The sequence below is a fragment of the Hyperolius riggenbachi genome, chromosome 1, assembly GCF_040937935.1.
Source record: "Hyperolius riggenbachi isolate aHypRig1 chromosome 1, aHypRig1.pri, whole genome shotgun sequence".
NCBI lineage: Eukaryota > Metazoa > Chordata > Amphibia > Anura > Hyperoliidae > Hyperolius > Hyperolius riggenbachi.
The window spans coordinates 85,734,570-85,749,808 of record NC_090646.1 but is presented as its reverse complement, the minus strand read 5'-3'; the positions used below and the strand labels follow the sequence as shown (position 1 = coordinate 85,749,808).

At 46.2% G+C, this 15,239-nt stretch overlaps 1 protein-coding gene across 3 annotated transcripts in view; it reads left to right on the top strand.

The window, feature by feature from the left end:
- NSD2 (nuclear receptor binding SET domain protein 2) overlaps positions 1–15,239 on the top strand; it is a 125,115-nt gene that overhangs the window by 89,404 nt on the left and 20,472 nt on the right. For all 3 annotated transcript variants that reach the window (XM_068276164.1, XM_068276172.1, XM_068276155.1), the window contains 3 exons: positions 496–571; positions 5,792–5,916; positions 6,006–6,107. In XM_068276164.1, coding sequence (XP_068132265.1) covers positions 496–571; positions 5,792–5,916; positions 6,006–6,107 — 303 coding nt within the window. The remainder of the gene's footprint in view (positions 1–495; positions 572–5,791; positions 5,917–6,005; positions 6,108–15,239) is intronic.

The following is a 15,239-nucleotide window of genomic DNA, read 5'->3' as shown; positions in this document are numbered from 1 at the left end:
TGTTCTATAATAAGGCATAATATTCTCTCATTTGAATTTCAAATGAGGTGTCTGCACCCTTGCGAGCATTGCAATGCTTTAGCTCTTAACAGGTTTAGCTTAAACAAAATGGCCACTCTCCATGTTGTCTCTGCAGTTGCACACCATCCTAATATAAGACAACCCCCCTTTCATCTCTTCTCTTCGCTCATCCACCTAATTGATCCTGTAGACATTCACACGTCATAGGACTTCCTGTTCAGACGACATGCGTTGATTTTAGGAGTGATGTCTCTGCTGCTGTGCAGGTCTTCCACTAGATGGCGGCCAAGGGTTTGTTTTTGTCCATTTTGTGAAGCTCTTGTGCACATGTTGCTTATGTTAATACTCCGCTTTCATTGACATTTTTGCCAGAAACGTCAATGTGGCCTGCGCTTTGACTTTGCAAATAGTTGTTAGATAGAAGCGTAATTTTTTTCCTGCCTTTTTCATTGTTTTTTTTTTCTTATTCTTTAGCAAGTGGAAACCAGTAAAGGGAAGCCTTCAAAGTCATGTAGAAGCAGAGAAAGTGCTCGGGTAAAAGCCCAATCAGGTAATGATAGTCTTACACTCTGCAAAGCTACTAAGAAATGCTAAAGGAGTATTCCATCCATAGAGCTCTGTAAGGAATAGTTCCTGATTTCCCCTGCTGGGTTTTTTGTTTTTATGCATCTGTAACTCTGCTTATGTTTCTTGGCCAGCTACTTGAGGGCCACTACACATGGTTAAACCTACTGCAGAAACTTTGGTAATCAATTGGACAGGGAATGTCAATCCTCATTCGCACGTACACAAATGGCTGTTCTGTCCAATCGATTGTACCCAAGGCCTTCCCCATGGTTTCTAATACTTGTCACATTAAATAGATCATTTTCGAGTATCAGCAATGTTTGTGCTATCGATAAAAATTTACAATCACATCTGCAGATTTAAAATGACTAAAGGTCGTTTCCAGTCCATCTGATGAATCCTTCACTTCTGATTGGGACAGTTTGATCATGATAATAGGAAGTGAATGTTGGCTTGTGTGTATTTGACCTTAAAGGGATACTGTAGGGGGGTCGGGGGAAAATGAGCTGAACTTTCCCGGGGCTTCTAATGGTCCCCCGCAGACATCCTGTGTTGGCGCAGCCACTCCCCAATGCTCCGGCCCTGCCTCCGGTTCACTTCTGGAATTTCTGACCTTAAAGTCAGAAAACCACTGCGCCTGCGTTGCCGTGTCCTCGATCCCGCTGATGTCATCAAGAGCGCACAGCGCAGGCCCAGTATGGTCTGTGTCTGCGCAGTACACTCCTGGTGACATCAGCGGGAGCGAGGACACGGCAACGCAGGCGCAGTGGTTTTCTGACTTTAAAGTCAGAAATTTCCAGAAGTGAACCGGAGGCGGGGCCGGAGCATTGGGGAGTGGCTGCGCCAACACAGGATGTCTGCGGGGGACCATTAGAAGCCCCGGGTAAGTTCAGCTCATTTTCCCCCGACCCCCCTACAGTATCCCTTTAAAGGGGTATTCTGTCTCACTTAAAGAGAACCCGAGGTGGCTTTGTATAACGTTAGTGGGGCACAGAGGCTGGTTGGGCACACTAACACCAGCCTCTGTTGCCCCATTGTGTGTGTCAAAGACCCCCCTGCTCGCCGCTATCCTCCCCGCAGTGCTGGCGACACGCAGCGCGTCGCCAGCACAATGTTTACCCTAGCGCTGTCTGTCAGCGCCGCTCCCCCGCCTCCTCCGCATCGCCGCTACCCGCCCTCGTCCCTTCCCTCCAATCAGCGTGAGGGAAGGGACGAGGGCGGGTAGCGGCGATGCGGAGGAGGCGGCGGAGCGGCGCTGACAGACAGCGCTAGGGTAAACATTCTGCTGGCGACACGCTGCGTGTCGCCAGCATTGCGGGGGTATAGCGGCGAGCAGGGGGGTCTTTGACACACACGATGGGGCAACAGAGGCTGGTGTTAGTGTGCCCAACCAGCCTCTGTGCCCCACTAACGTTATACAAAGCCACCTCGGGTTCTCTTTAAAGGACAACTGAAGTGAGAGAGAGATATGGAGGCTGCCATATTTATTTCCTTTTCTGTAATACCAGTTGCCTTTCTGTCTTGCTAATCCCCTGCCTCTTATACCTTTTAGCTATAGCCCCTGAACAAGCATGCAGCAGGCCAGGTGTTTCTGACATTAGCTGCGTGCTTGTTTCTGTTGTTGTTCAGACACTGCTGCAGCCAAATAGATCAGCAGGGCAGCCAGGCAGCTGGTATTGTTTAAATAGAAACAAATGTGGCAGCCTCCCTATCACTGTCACCTCGGGTTCGCTTTAAAGTAAATAGGCAAACTGAATTCATAAGCAGCTAGGGTGCCTTGCTTCCGTGACCTCAGCTGGTCAGATAATTTAAAGTGGACCTGAAATGAGAAGGTTATGGAGGCTGGCATTTTTATTTAAAGGGATGCTTAAGTCATAAAAATATTTTTTTTTACTTGGGGCCTCTACCAGCCCCCTGCAGCCATCCTGTGCCCTCGCAGTCTCGATCTGATCCTCCCTCCCCCGCCTGCAGCTATTTTCACTTTTGGCGACAGGCCTGGCCACGCGTCTGCTTCTTCGCGTTCCTGTCCGCAATAGCAGCATAGCGGGCGCTATTGCAGACAGGAACACGTAGAAACAGACGCGTGGCTAGGCCTGTCGCCGAAAACGGAAGTAGCTGGCGGCGGTGACAGGAGGATCCCATCGAGACTGCAAGGGCACAGGATGGCTGCAGGGGGCTGGTAGAAGACCCAGGTGAGTAAAACATTTTTTTATGGCTTGAGTGTCCCTTTTTAATATAAAAAATACCAATTGTCTGGCTGTCCTGCTTATCATCTGCCTCTAATACTTTTAGCCAAAGACCCTCAACAAGCAAATTGATCTGATCGAAGCAACAGACTGAAATCTGGGGATACCTTCAATGAGTCCATTTGTAATGCTAAACAGTGGAAACAAATGCTTCTTTGAGTACTTATGGTATATGGAAATGAGCTGTATACTTTAAAGGAACTGTAGTGAAAATGTTACTTTTATCTATAGCGACGACCTCTTTAGTTCTGCCAGGTGATCTGTATGGAATGTTCTTTTACTGAGGGCTCTATGCTTAGATGGTGCTTGCTTGGCAGTTGGAATAAAAGCTGTTATTTCCCACAATGCAATGAGGTTCACAGGACCATGGTCATGACATCACACTGTGGGAAGGGTCTCACCACAATAACCGCCATACAGAAACCCCTATGATATCTGTACGATAGAAGGTAAAGATTTATTGTGGGAAAGCGGGTATCGGCTACAGATTGGGATGAACTTTAACCCTGGGTTAAAGTTCCTTTATTGTGGGAAAGCGGGTATCGGCTACAGATTGGGATGAACTTTAACCCTGGGTTAAAGTTCCTCTTTAAGTATGAAGGAGTGAGATGAGTCATTTTAGGTGTTCATAGTTAATTCAGTCTGAAATGTACTAGAATACGTCAGTGTGTGTGGATGTCTCTGACCATAAGAAGTGGGTAATTGTTATTTTTGTTTTGTTATCTCAAAGAACTCTGAGAAGCTGAGAAATTACAGAAATGGTATTATGAAAAAAAAAAGTAGGACATCAACTGTCTGCCCTCCTGCCATAGTTGTTATATCCTCACAGTCAAATCTTACACCTGGCGCTCCTTCAGTTTTCAACATTCAATACCCTGTGCTGACATGTGATCGGGGTGTCCTTATTAGATTACTATGACTGCAAAAATACTATACAGAAGGGGCCCTGCTTTTTCTCTGTCATATGAAGTGATGTTGTGCTTCAAAAATGTCCATCTTTTATAAAGCCAAACTATTATGAATTTGGAGTTTGTGGTAAACTGTGAACTAGAAAGAAATGGTTTGTGTAGTCTTTAAAGGAAATCTAAAGCAGGGAAATTTTTTTTTTACCTGGGGCTTCTTGTAGCCCCCTGGAGTCATCCTGTACCTGCGCTGTCCCTCAGAGACCAGGTCCTCCACCCGGCCAGCAGCAGTGACCCCCGCAAAGTTTGCAGGCAGCGCACCTCCTCGCCACGTCTCCATGCACGACAGTGTTCTGTGCATCACGGGAAATCGTGGGTGTGGCTCTGGGCCACATGTGCGCAGTGGCCTCAGACTGGCCGCTTTGAGGGGGTTGCCACTGCTTGCTTGAAAGGGTCTCGGTAGGACAGTGTGGGCACAAGATGACTCCAGGGGGCTGATGCGGAGTTTGCAGGGGATCGCGTGCGCATCCCCGCCTGACTGATGGAGCTCCGCACCGTCTTCAGTCGCTGTGTCAACAGTAAAGCGGTTACTGAACAGCTTCTGTAACAAAAAACGCCTGGAAAACCGCTCTGATCTAGCTTTTTTCAGAGCGATTTTCCACTTTCCTATACTTTAACCCCGAGGCAGAAATGCTTCAGAAATCTAAAAAATGCTTCAGCCCCCAAGTTTGCGTTTGTGGAAAAAAACAAACCTCTTCGGGTGTGCACCATCCCATTCACTTTCATTAGCCAAGTGGTTTCCCCCTGCAAGTGTTTTAAAAAAAAAAATGCTTCAGAACCGCTCTGGTGCGCACCAGCCCGTATACTGACAGCAACAAAACCTCACTGTTTGCACATAATGGCAGGAAATAATGAATGGAGAGGTATTGCCTCACTACTGTTCTGTGTTCTCTTCCTGTTACGTTAAAAACCTAGCAGAGTTTTTTTCTAGTTATGACCAAAATTCGAACCTTTTTTTTTTTGTCTGTCTTCCTACCTTAATGGGTATGACAAGATTCTGGGATGTTTATAGCAGGTAAGGGGCAAGCTCAGAATTAAAGGAATGCTTTGAAGTCAATAGAGAACTAATTTTGGCATAATGTTACCATTCCATAGAGTTAAATGCATTCCTCTTTACTTGCAAATTTTGCTGCTCCACTCTTGTATGGCTCTATTTCAGAGGTCCCCAAACGTTTTGAGTCGAGGGCCGGAGTATACATAAAATGATGTAGAAATCTTTGTGGATGGGTGGTGCCAGCACTGCTATTCTATATGTGGACCACCAATATTTAAAGATCTAGCTGACCGCTTCTATAAGTAATACGTATTGTGTGTGGGGATGGGGGGACGGTAAAAAAAAGCCACATTAGGCCCGCAGGCCATAGTTTGAGGACCACTGCTCTATTTGTATTGGTAAAAGGCGCTATTATTGTTGATGGCCATGTCTAGGAGAACTTATGGAGAAGCATGTGATCAGTTTGGTCAGGTGATAGATATGCAAGTCTCTGATTTGCTAGTCATGATCATGTGCTAAAGCAGGATGTGATCACAGCAAATCAGAGCTCTGCAAATCTATCAGTTGTCTAAATCGCATGTTCTAGACATGACCATAACTATGATGTATCTCATAGCAACCGGTCAGTCCTATTTCGTTTTCATGATTGCACTGTACTCTCAATCTGCCATGTATGAAAGCTCTTTGCGCATCACCATTGCGAGGTACTGCCTTTTTCAATAGTTCTGTGACTGGACTTGGTTCTGTGACTGGACTTGGTTCTGTGACCGGACTTGGTTCTGTGACTGGACTTGGTTCTGTGACCGGACTTGGTTCTGTGACCGGACTTGGTTCTGTGACCGGACTTGGTTCTGTGACCGGACTTGGTTCTGTGACCGGACTTGGTTCTGTGACCGGACTTGGTTCTGTGACCGGACTTGGTTCTGTGACCGGACTTGGTTCTGTGACTGTTCTCTTATGAATGGGAGGATTTAATCTAAAACCTAATCTTAATTTTACAGCAGCAGCACGCAGTCGATCACAGCCTTGTAAGCCAGTAAAGAAGAAAAATCATGGTTCTGCGTTCAGCTCCGTGACACATGTTGCCCGCAAGAGGCCGTCACATATGATTCTGGCAGAAAATGAGGTACAATAATACCTGCAGGCATGTTGTCGGTGCTAAGATATATGGGAAGTCCATATATGTGATACTCTTGGCCATGTTTTTCATTCCAGATATCTGATGAGAGGTCAGAATCTCCATCGGAAAGTGCAGATGAATCTGTCATGTCTAAAAAGTCTGAAAAAGGAAGTTCAAAGAGAGAGCTCGTCTGCCAGGTAATCAGTCCTCACATCTACTGCGCAAAGCAATCTAGTGTGAAATGAGCTACTGTTAAGGCAAATCTGAAGCGACACTTATGAGGTAATGAATTGTACGTGTAGTACAGATAACACATAGAACATTTTTAGCAAAAAAAAAAAAAAAAAAAGAGTACAGTACAGGAAGAGTTAAAGCACTTGTTCTCTATGCTAAAGATCTTCTCTGAGCTATTTAACCAACTTGGTCGAACCTCGGTCCTATTTTCTGAATGGCTTAAACAGCCAAGAAACAGTGAGAGACAGCTTGAGATAAAGTTTCACTGCAGGAAAGTTCAAAGGGTCATTAGCTGTGCTCTGTTTTACAGCTTAAAATACAGAGTATGGTTTCTAAACGGCAAATGTGATAGAATGATGCAATATTATAATTTAAAAAAAAAAAACGAAAATTAAAAATGTTTTCTTTGCTTCTAATGTGCTATAAGTTATCCGTACTACAAATACAATTCATTATCTCACAAGTTTATTTTTGCTTCTGTGTCACTTTAAGGTCTCACTTGTGGATAAATGCAGTTTGTTCTTTAGTCCTTCTTTTATGTGCCTTAAAGGGAAGGTTCACGCAGGAGCTGTAAAAAATAGAAATCAAAATCCACTTACCTGGGCTTCCTCCAGCCCGTGGCAGGCAGGAGGTGCCCTCGCCGCCACTCCGCAGGCTCCCGGTGGTCTCCGGTGGTGATCCCGACCTGGCCATGCCGGCTGCCAGGTCGGGCTGCTCCTGCGCTCCAAGTTGCGTATCACTTGTGCGCGCTGACGTTATCCGACGTCCTCCGGGCTGTACTGCGCAGTACAGCCCGGAGGACGTCGGATGACGTCAGCGCGCACAAGTGACACGCAACTTGGAGCGCAGGAGCAGCCCGACCTGGCAGCCGGCCTGGCCAGGTCGGGATCACCACCGGAGACCACCGGGAGCCTGCGGAGCGGCGGCGAGGGCACCTCCTGCCTGCCACGGGCTGGAGGAAGCCCCAGGTAAGTGGATTTTGATTTCTATTTTTTTACAGCTCCTGCGTGAACCTTCCCTTTAAGGTGTGTACACACGCACTACGGCCACCAACGACTGGTTCTTCAGACCCTCCCGCTGAGCGGATCGTTCAGAAACCGCCTTAACAGTCCGCCGACAGCGCGTACGCGCGCTACTGTCGGCTGAACGTCCGCCCAGCGGGAGGGTCCGAAGGACCCGTCGTTGGCGGCCGTAGTGCGTGTGTACGCACATTTAAGGTTACATGCTAGATTAACCACTTAAAGAGAACCCGAGGTGGGGTTCTGACAATGCTATCCGCATACAGAGGCTGGGTCTGCCTATACTGCTGCATAGCTCCGGTCCCCACACGCGTCCCTTCCCTCCCCACTGATTGGAGGGAAGGGACGGGGACCGGAGCTATGCAGGAGGCTGGGGGAGCAGCGCACAGCGTGGCTGTGATTTATGGGGGATAGCAGAGCACTTGGGGGGGGGGGGGGGGGGGGGGGATCTGGATAGCAACAGAGGCTGGGCTGTATAGGCAGACCCAGCCTCTGTATGCGGATAGCATTGTCAGAACCCCACCTCGGGTTCTCTTTAACCACTTGCCGGCCGCCCCAGCCGATGGGCGGCGCCAAAGACTGGGCCCAAACGACCGCAATACGCCCATCGGCGGGGGCGGCTGCGGGAGTGGCTATGCGGCGATCGCGTCATTCGTGACGCGATCAGCCGCCGGGGACTGGCTCCGCCCACCGCTCGTAGTAACCCGCCGGCCGTTCGGAAGCGCCGGCGGGTTACTAGCACCCGGATCGCCGCATTTACATTGTATAATAGGCTTTGTAATGAATACAAAGCCTATTATACTGGCTGCCTCCTGCCCTGGTGGTCCCAGTGTCCGAGGGACCACCAGGGCATGCTGCAGCCACCCTAGTCTGCACCCAAGCACACTGATTTCCCCCCTGCCCCCTGATCGCCCACAGCACCCCTCAGACCCGCCACCCCCCTGCCCACCCCCCAGACCACTGTTTGCACCCAGTCACCCCCTAATCACCCATCAATCACTCCCTGTCACTATCTGTCAACGCTATTTTTTTTTTATCCCCCCTGCCCACTGCCCCCTCCTGATCACCCCCCACCCCTCAGATTCTCCCCAGACCCCCCCCCCCCACGTGTACTGTATGCATCTATCCCCCCTGATCACCCGTCAATCACCAGTCAATCACCCCCTGTCACTGCTACCCATCAATCAGCCCCTAACCTGCCCCTTGCGGGCAATCTGATCACCCACCCACACCAATAGATCGCCCGCAGATCCGACATCAGATCACCTCCCAAATCCATTGTTTACATCTATTCTCTCCTCTAAACACCCACTAATTACCCATCAATCACCCCCTATCACCACCTGTCACTGTTACCCATCAGATTAGACCCTAATCTGCCCCTTGCGGGCACCCAATCACCCGCCCACACACTGATTGCCCTCAGACCCCCCCTTATCAATTCGCCAGTGCAATATTTACATCTGTTATTCCCTGTAATAACCCACTGATCACCTGTCAATCACCCATCAATCACCCCCTGTCACTGCCACCCATCAATCACCCCCTGTCACTGCCACCCATCAATCAGCCCCTAACTTGCCCCTTGCGGGCAATCTGATCACCCACCCACACCAATAGATCGCCCGCAGATCCGACATCAGATCACCTCCCAAGTGCAGTGTTTACATCTCTTCTCTCCTCTAAACACCCACTAATTACCCATCAATCACCCCCTATCACCACCTGTCACGGTTACCCATCAGATTATACCCTAATCTGCCCCTTGCGGGCACCCAATCACCCGCCCACACCTCAGAACGTCCTCAGACCCCAGCCCTGATCACCTCGCTAGTGCATTGCTTGCATCTATTTCCCCCCTCTAATCACACCTTGAGACACCCATCAATCACCTCCTGTCACCCCCTAGCACACCTACCCATCAGATCAGGCCCTAATTTGCCCCGTGTGGGCTCCTGATCACTCGGCCAAACCCTCAGGTCCCCCTCAGACCCCCTTCCGATCACCTCCCCAGTGCATTGATTGCATCTATTTTCCCCTCTAACCGCCCCCTGAGACACCCATCAATCACCTCCTGTCACCCCCCTAGCACTCCTATCCATCAGATCAGGCCCAAAACATCCTGTCATCTAAGAGGCCACCCTGCTTATGACCGGTTCCACAAAATTTGCCCCCTCATAGACCACCTGTCATCAAAATTTGCAGATGCTTATACCCCTGATCAGTCATTTTGAGAAATTTGGTTTCCAGACTACTCACAGTTTTGTGCCCGTAAAATGCCAGGGCAGTATAGGAACCCCACAAGTGACCCCATTTTAGAAAGAAGACACCCCAAGGTATTCTGTTAGGTGTATGATGAGTTCATAGAAGATTTTATTTTTTGTCAAAAGTTAGCGGAAATTAGATCTTTATTGTTTTTTTCACAAAGTGTCATTTTTCACTAACTTGTGACAAAAAATAAAATCTTCTATGAACTCACCATACCCTAACAGAATACCTTGGGGTGTCTTCTTTCTAAAATGGGGTCACTTGTGGGGTTCCTATACTGCCCTGGCATTTTAGGGGCCCTAAACCGTGAGGAGTAGTCTAGAAAACAAATGCCTCAAAATGACCTGTGAATAGGACGTTGGGCCCCTTAGCGCACCTAGGCTGCAAAAAAGTGTCACACATGTGGTATCGCCATACTCAGGAGAAGTAGTATAATGTGTTTTGTGGTGTATTTTTACACATACCCATGCTGGGTGGGAGAAATCTCTCTGTAAATGGACAATTGTGTGTAAAAAAAATCAAAAATGTGTCATTTACAGAGATATTTCTCCCAGCCAGCATGGTTATATGTAAAAATACACCACAAAACACATTATACTACTTCTTCTGAGTACGGCGATACCACATGTGTGACACTTTTTTGCAGCCTAACTGTGCTAAGGGGCCCAAAGTCCAATGAGTACCTTTAGGACTTCACAGGTCATTTTGAGACATTTGGGTTCAAGACTACTCCTCACGGTTTAGGGCCCCTAAAATGCCAGGGCAGTATAGGAACCCCACAAGTGACCCCATTTTAGAAAGAAGACACCCCAAGGTATTCTGTTAGGTGTATGATGAGTTCATAGAAGATTTTATTTTTTGTCACAAGTTAGCGGAAATTGATATGTATTGTTTTGTTTTTTTTCACAAAGTGTCATTTTCCGCTAACTTGTGACAAAAAAAAAATCTTCTATGAACTCACCATACTCCTAACAGAATACCTTGGGGTGTCTTCTTTCTAAAATGGGGTCACTTGTGGGGTTCCTATACTGCCCTGGCATTTTAGGGGCCCTAAACCGTGAGGAGTAGTCTAGAATCCAATTGCCTCAAAATGACCTGTGAATAGGACGTTAGGCCCCTTAGCGCACCTAGGTTGCAAAAAAGTGTCACACACGTACTCAGAAGAAGTAATATATTGTGTTTTGGGGTGTATTTTTACACATACCCATGCTGGGTGGGAGAAATATCTCTGTAAAAGGACAATTGTGTGTAAAAAAAAAAATTGTCATTTACGGAGATATTTCTCCCACCCAGCATGGGTATGTGTAAAAATACACCCCAAAACACATTATACTACTTCTCCTGAGTACGGCAATACCACATGTGTGGCACTTTTTTGCAGCCTAACTGCGCTAAGGGGCCAAAAGTCCAATGAGCATCTTTAGGCTTTACAGGGGTGCTTACAATTGGGCACCCCCCAAAATGCCAGGACAGTGAACACACCCCACAAATGACCCCATTTTGGAAAGTAGACACTTCAAGGTATTCAGAGAGGAGCATAGTGAGTCCGTGGCAGATTTCATTTTTTTTTTGTCGCAAGTTAGAAGAAATGGAATCTTTTTTTTTTGTCTTTTTTTTGTCAGAAAGTGTAATTTTCCGCTAACTTGTGACAAAAAATAAAATCTTCTATGAACTCACCATGCCTCTCACTGAATACTTTGGGATGTCTTCTTTCCAAAATGGGTCATTTGGGGGGTATTTGTACTATCCTGGAATTTTAGCCCCTCATGAAACCTGACAGGTGCGCAGAAAAGTCAGAGATGCTTGAAAATGGGAAAATTCACTTTTGGCACCATAGTTTGTAAACGCTATAACTTTTACCCAATCCAATAAATATACACTGAATGGTGTTTTTTTTTTATCAAAGACATGTAGCAGAATAACTTTCGCGCTCAAATGTATAGGAAATTTTACTTTATTTGAAAAATGTCAGCACAGCAAGTTAAAAAAGTCATTTTTTGCCAAAATTCATGTCTTTTTTGATGAATATAATAAAAACTAAAACTCGCAGCAGCAATCAAATAGCAGCAAAAGAAAGCTGTATTAGTGACAAGAAAAGGAGGTAAAATTCCTTTAGGTGGTAGGTTGTATGACCGAGCAATAAACCGTGAAAGCTGCAGTGGTCTGAATGGAGAAAAAGGCTCTGGTCCTTAAGGGGCGAAAAGACTGTGGTCCTCAAGTGGTTAATCCCACAGGGTTTTAGCAACTTTCACCTTCCATTCATTTGCCAATAACTTTATCACTACTTATCACAATGAATTGATCTATATCTTGTTTTTTCCACCACCAATTAGGCTTTCTTTGGGTGATACATTTTGCTAACATTAATATATTCGAAATCATTTTAACAGGCATATTAAGAAAGAAATGGAAAAAAATCATTTCTCAGTTTTTGGCCATTATAGTTTGAAATTGAATACATGCTACCGTAATCAAAACCTATGTATTGTATTTGCCCATTTGTCCCGCTTATTACATCATCACAATGTATGGCGCCGATATTTTATATGGAAATAAAGGTGGATTTTTTTTAAATTTGCGTCCATCACTATTTGCAAGCCCATAACTTAAATTATATTCATATACTCCTTTGACATGCATATTTAAAAAGTTTAGACCCTTAGGTAACAATTTGTTGTTGTTTTGTTTTAATTAATTAAAAATTTTATTTGGGTAATTTGTGGTGTGGGAGGTAAACAGCTAATTTTTAAATGTAAAATAATGTATTTGTTTAATAAAAAAAAATGTGGGTGTGGTTTTACTATTTGACCACAGTCAAAAAGTCCTGGAAGGGTGATCGTAGGCTTCCAGGAAGCATTAGGAGGACGGGAAACTTTTTGTAAGGCTCAGTGCACACCAAAACCTCTAGCAGATCCACAAAACTCTCTAGCGGTTTTTGGAGCGTATTTCAGAGCGATTCTAGGCATGTTTAGAGACGCTTTCTAAACATGCCTAGTGTTTTTGTGTAGCAGATTACAAATATTGTTACAGTGAAGCTGTTACTGAACCGCTTCTGTAACAAAAACACCTGGAAAACCGCTCTGCTGTAGCGTTTTCCAGAGCAGTTTACATTTTCCTATACTTTACATTGAGGCAGAAACGCTTCTGCAAACATGCAGCCGGAGGCCCGTTTGCGGTTTGCTAAAAACCTCAAACCGCTGGTGTGCACCATCCCATTGAAATACATTAGCCAAGCGGTTTCACAGGCGGATGCGGTTGGCGGATCGCTGCTAAAACCGCTCGGTGTGCACTGGGCCTAACTTAGAAAAACCGTAGCCTCTGAGAAGAGGCTGTCTGTTTTTCTGCAGGGGGGCTTCGATCAATGAATGGCATCTATAATCCCATTCATTGATCGCTGGGCTGGCGGCGGGAGTGTGCGCGGCCCGCAGGAGTGCGCGCAGCCTATCTGGACGATTTGGCGCACCCAAATGGGAAATGTCGCTCAAATGACATTACCCGGCAAAAAGAATCAAACCGTTTAAAAAAACGTTCGAACACACCGATATTCCAAGTTATTGGTTTTGTTTTTTTAATACTGCATGGGGGGTTGACATTCCACATGACCTTGCGCAAAAAAGTGGGATCAGCGCATCACCAGGCCGCCTCTGAATGTCCTCTGCTCAGAGATGCGCTGAGCCCCCCCAGAAACTACAAACGCACCTTGAACCCAAACAGAGGTTTTGCATATACACCAAAGGCAAAACTGTTAAGTGGGAGCAGCTGACCAGAAATAAATTATAACATGGCAAAGAAATGAACAGCGCTACTTAAAAACAGATGAATGCTTACCTGCAAAAGAGTGCAAGCCCCACTTATGGGATAAAATACACACTGAGCATACACATGACCTGTCTACCACTTGGAGAATGTTAGTTTCCTGTAACAGCTTGCATGCAACTTGTTAAGTACTCGTCCCTCCCACTGTCGAAGAAGTCTTTCCTCCATGGGAGGGGACCTAACACTAACTAAATCCTACCTATTAAAGGAAACTAACATCCTCCAAGTGGTAGACAGGTCATGTGTATGCTCAGTGTGTATTTTATCCCATAAGCGGGGCTTGCACTCTTTTGCAGGTAAGCATTCATCTGTTTTTAAGTAGCGCTGTTCATTTCTTTGCCATGTTATAATTTATTTCTGGTCAGCTGCTCCCACTTAACAGTTTTGCCTTTGGTGTATATGCAGAGCCTCTGTTTGGGTTCAAGGTGCGTTTGTAGTTTCAGGGGGGGCTCAGCGCATCTCTGAGCAGAGGCCATTCAGAGGCGGCCTGGTGATGCGCTGATCCCACTTTTTTGCGCAATTTTCAATTTTGCTTGGTAGCGCGCCCAGGCTATGCATAGGTAGGATTTAGTTAGTGTTGGGTCCCCTCCCATGGAGGAAAGACTTCTTAGACAGTGGGAGGGACGAGTACTTAACAAGTTGCATGCAAGCTGTTACAGGAAACTAACATCCTCCAAGTGGTAGACAGGTCATGTGTATGCTCAGTGTGTATTTTATCCCATAAGTGGGGCTTGCACTCTTTTGCAGGTAAGCATTCATCTGTTTTTAAGTAGCGCTGTTCATTTCTTTGCTATTCCACATGACCTGCCCATGTACTCTGAAATAGTGTGCTTTGAGCAACATTGTACACACCTGGTAGGCTGAACAATAGTCTAAATTGATCTGCCACTTGGTTTGGGCAGAATACCGGATATGGATCGTTTGGCTATATTTTTTTCATAACTTGTTGTCCATTAAAGCTTTAACTGTGTCCGTACCAACGTTTCCAACGACCTTTTATCTGACATATGTACATAGCTTTGAGAGCAGTATGTTTACATAAATCAGTTGTAGCTGTATTTGAACTGACTTTTTCTGACCCCCTTCAAGTCATGACGATCCGCTTCATCAGCCCATCAGAAAATACACTTTCATAAAGATTTGTTTTTCCCATGTATTCTCCTCTGGCAAAATCCTCATTTAGTAGTTTATCCCTAGTTGTAGATTAGGCGGTTTTAGTTTTAGGAGTCTAGTGTGACCTTTTAGAGACTATATGATCCTGGCTCAAGTTCACTGGAAAAAGTCCACACACCACTCGTAAGTCTGGGAGCTGGAATTAAGGCCATCATTACGGAAACAATTTTTTAGTTTTCAGTGTTTTTTTGGACTTGCACTGAAACTCATTTTATTCTTAGTATAGTTAATGGAGAGACAAACTTGCTGGTAAATGCGACATGTCCTTTGAGTTACTTAAAGGGACACTTAAGTCAAACAAAAAAAGAGTTTGACTCGCCTAGGGCTTCCAATAGCCCCCTGCAGCTGTCCGGTGCCCTCGCCGTCTCCCTCCGATCCTCCTGGCCCTGCCTGCAGCCACTTCCTGTTTCGGTGACAGGAGCTGACAGGCTGGGGACGCGAGTGATTCTTCGCGTTCCCAGACACATTAGCACCCTCTATGCTGCTATATGGTATATGCTATAGCAGCATAGATGGCGCTATTGTGGCCAGGAACACGAAGAATCACTCGCGTCCCCAGCCTGTCAGCTCCTGTCACCGAAACAGGAAGTGGCTGCCGGCGGGGCCAGGAGGATCGGAGGGAGATGGCGAGGGCACCGGACAGCTGCAGGGGGCTATTGGAAGCCCCAGGCGAGTCAAACTCGTTTTTTTTTGTTTGACTTAAGTGTCCCTTGAAGCACTTTCCACCTGATAAGGGTTTATATATTCGAATCCACAATCTTAACAAAACACTTATGTAGTGGGAGCAAACATGGTTATCCAGAACAATAAACATTACTT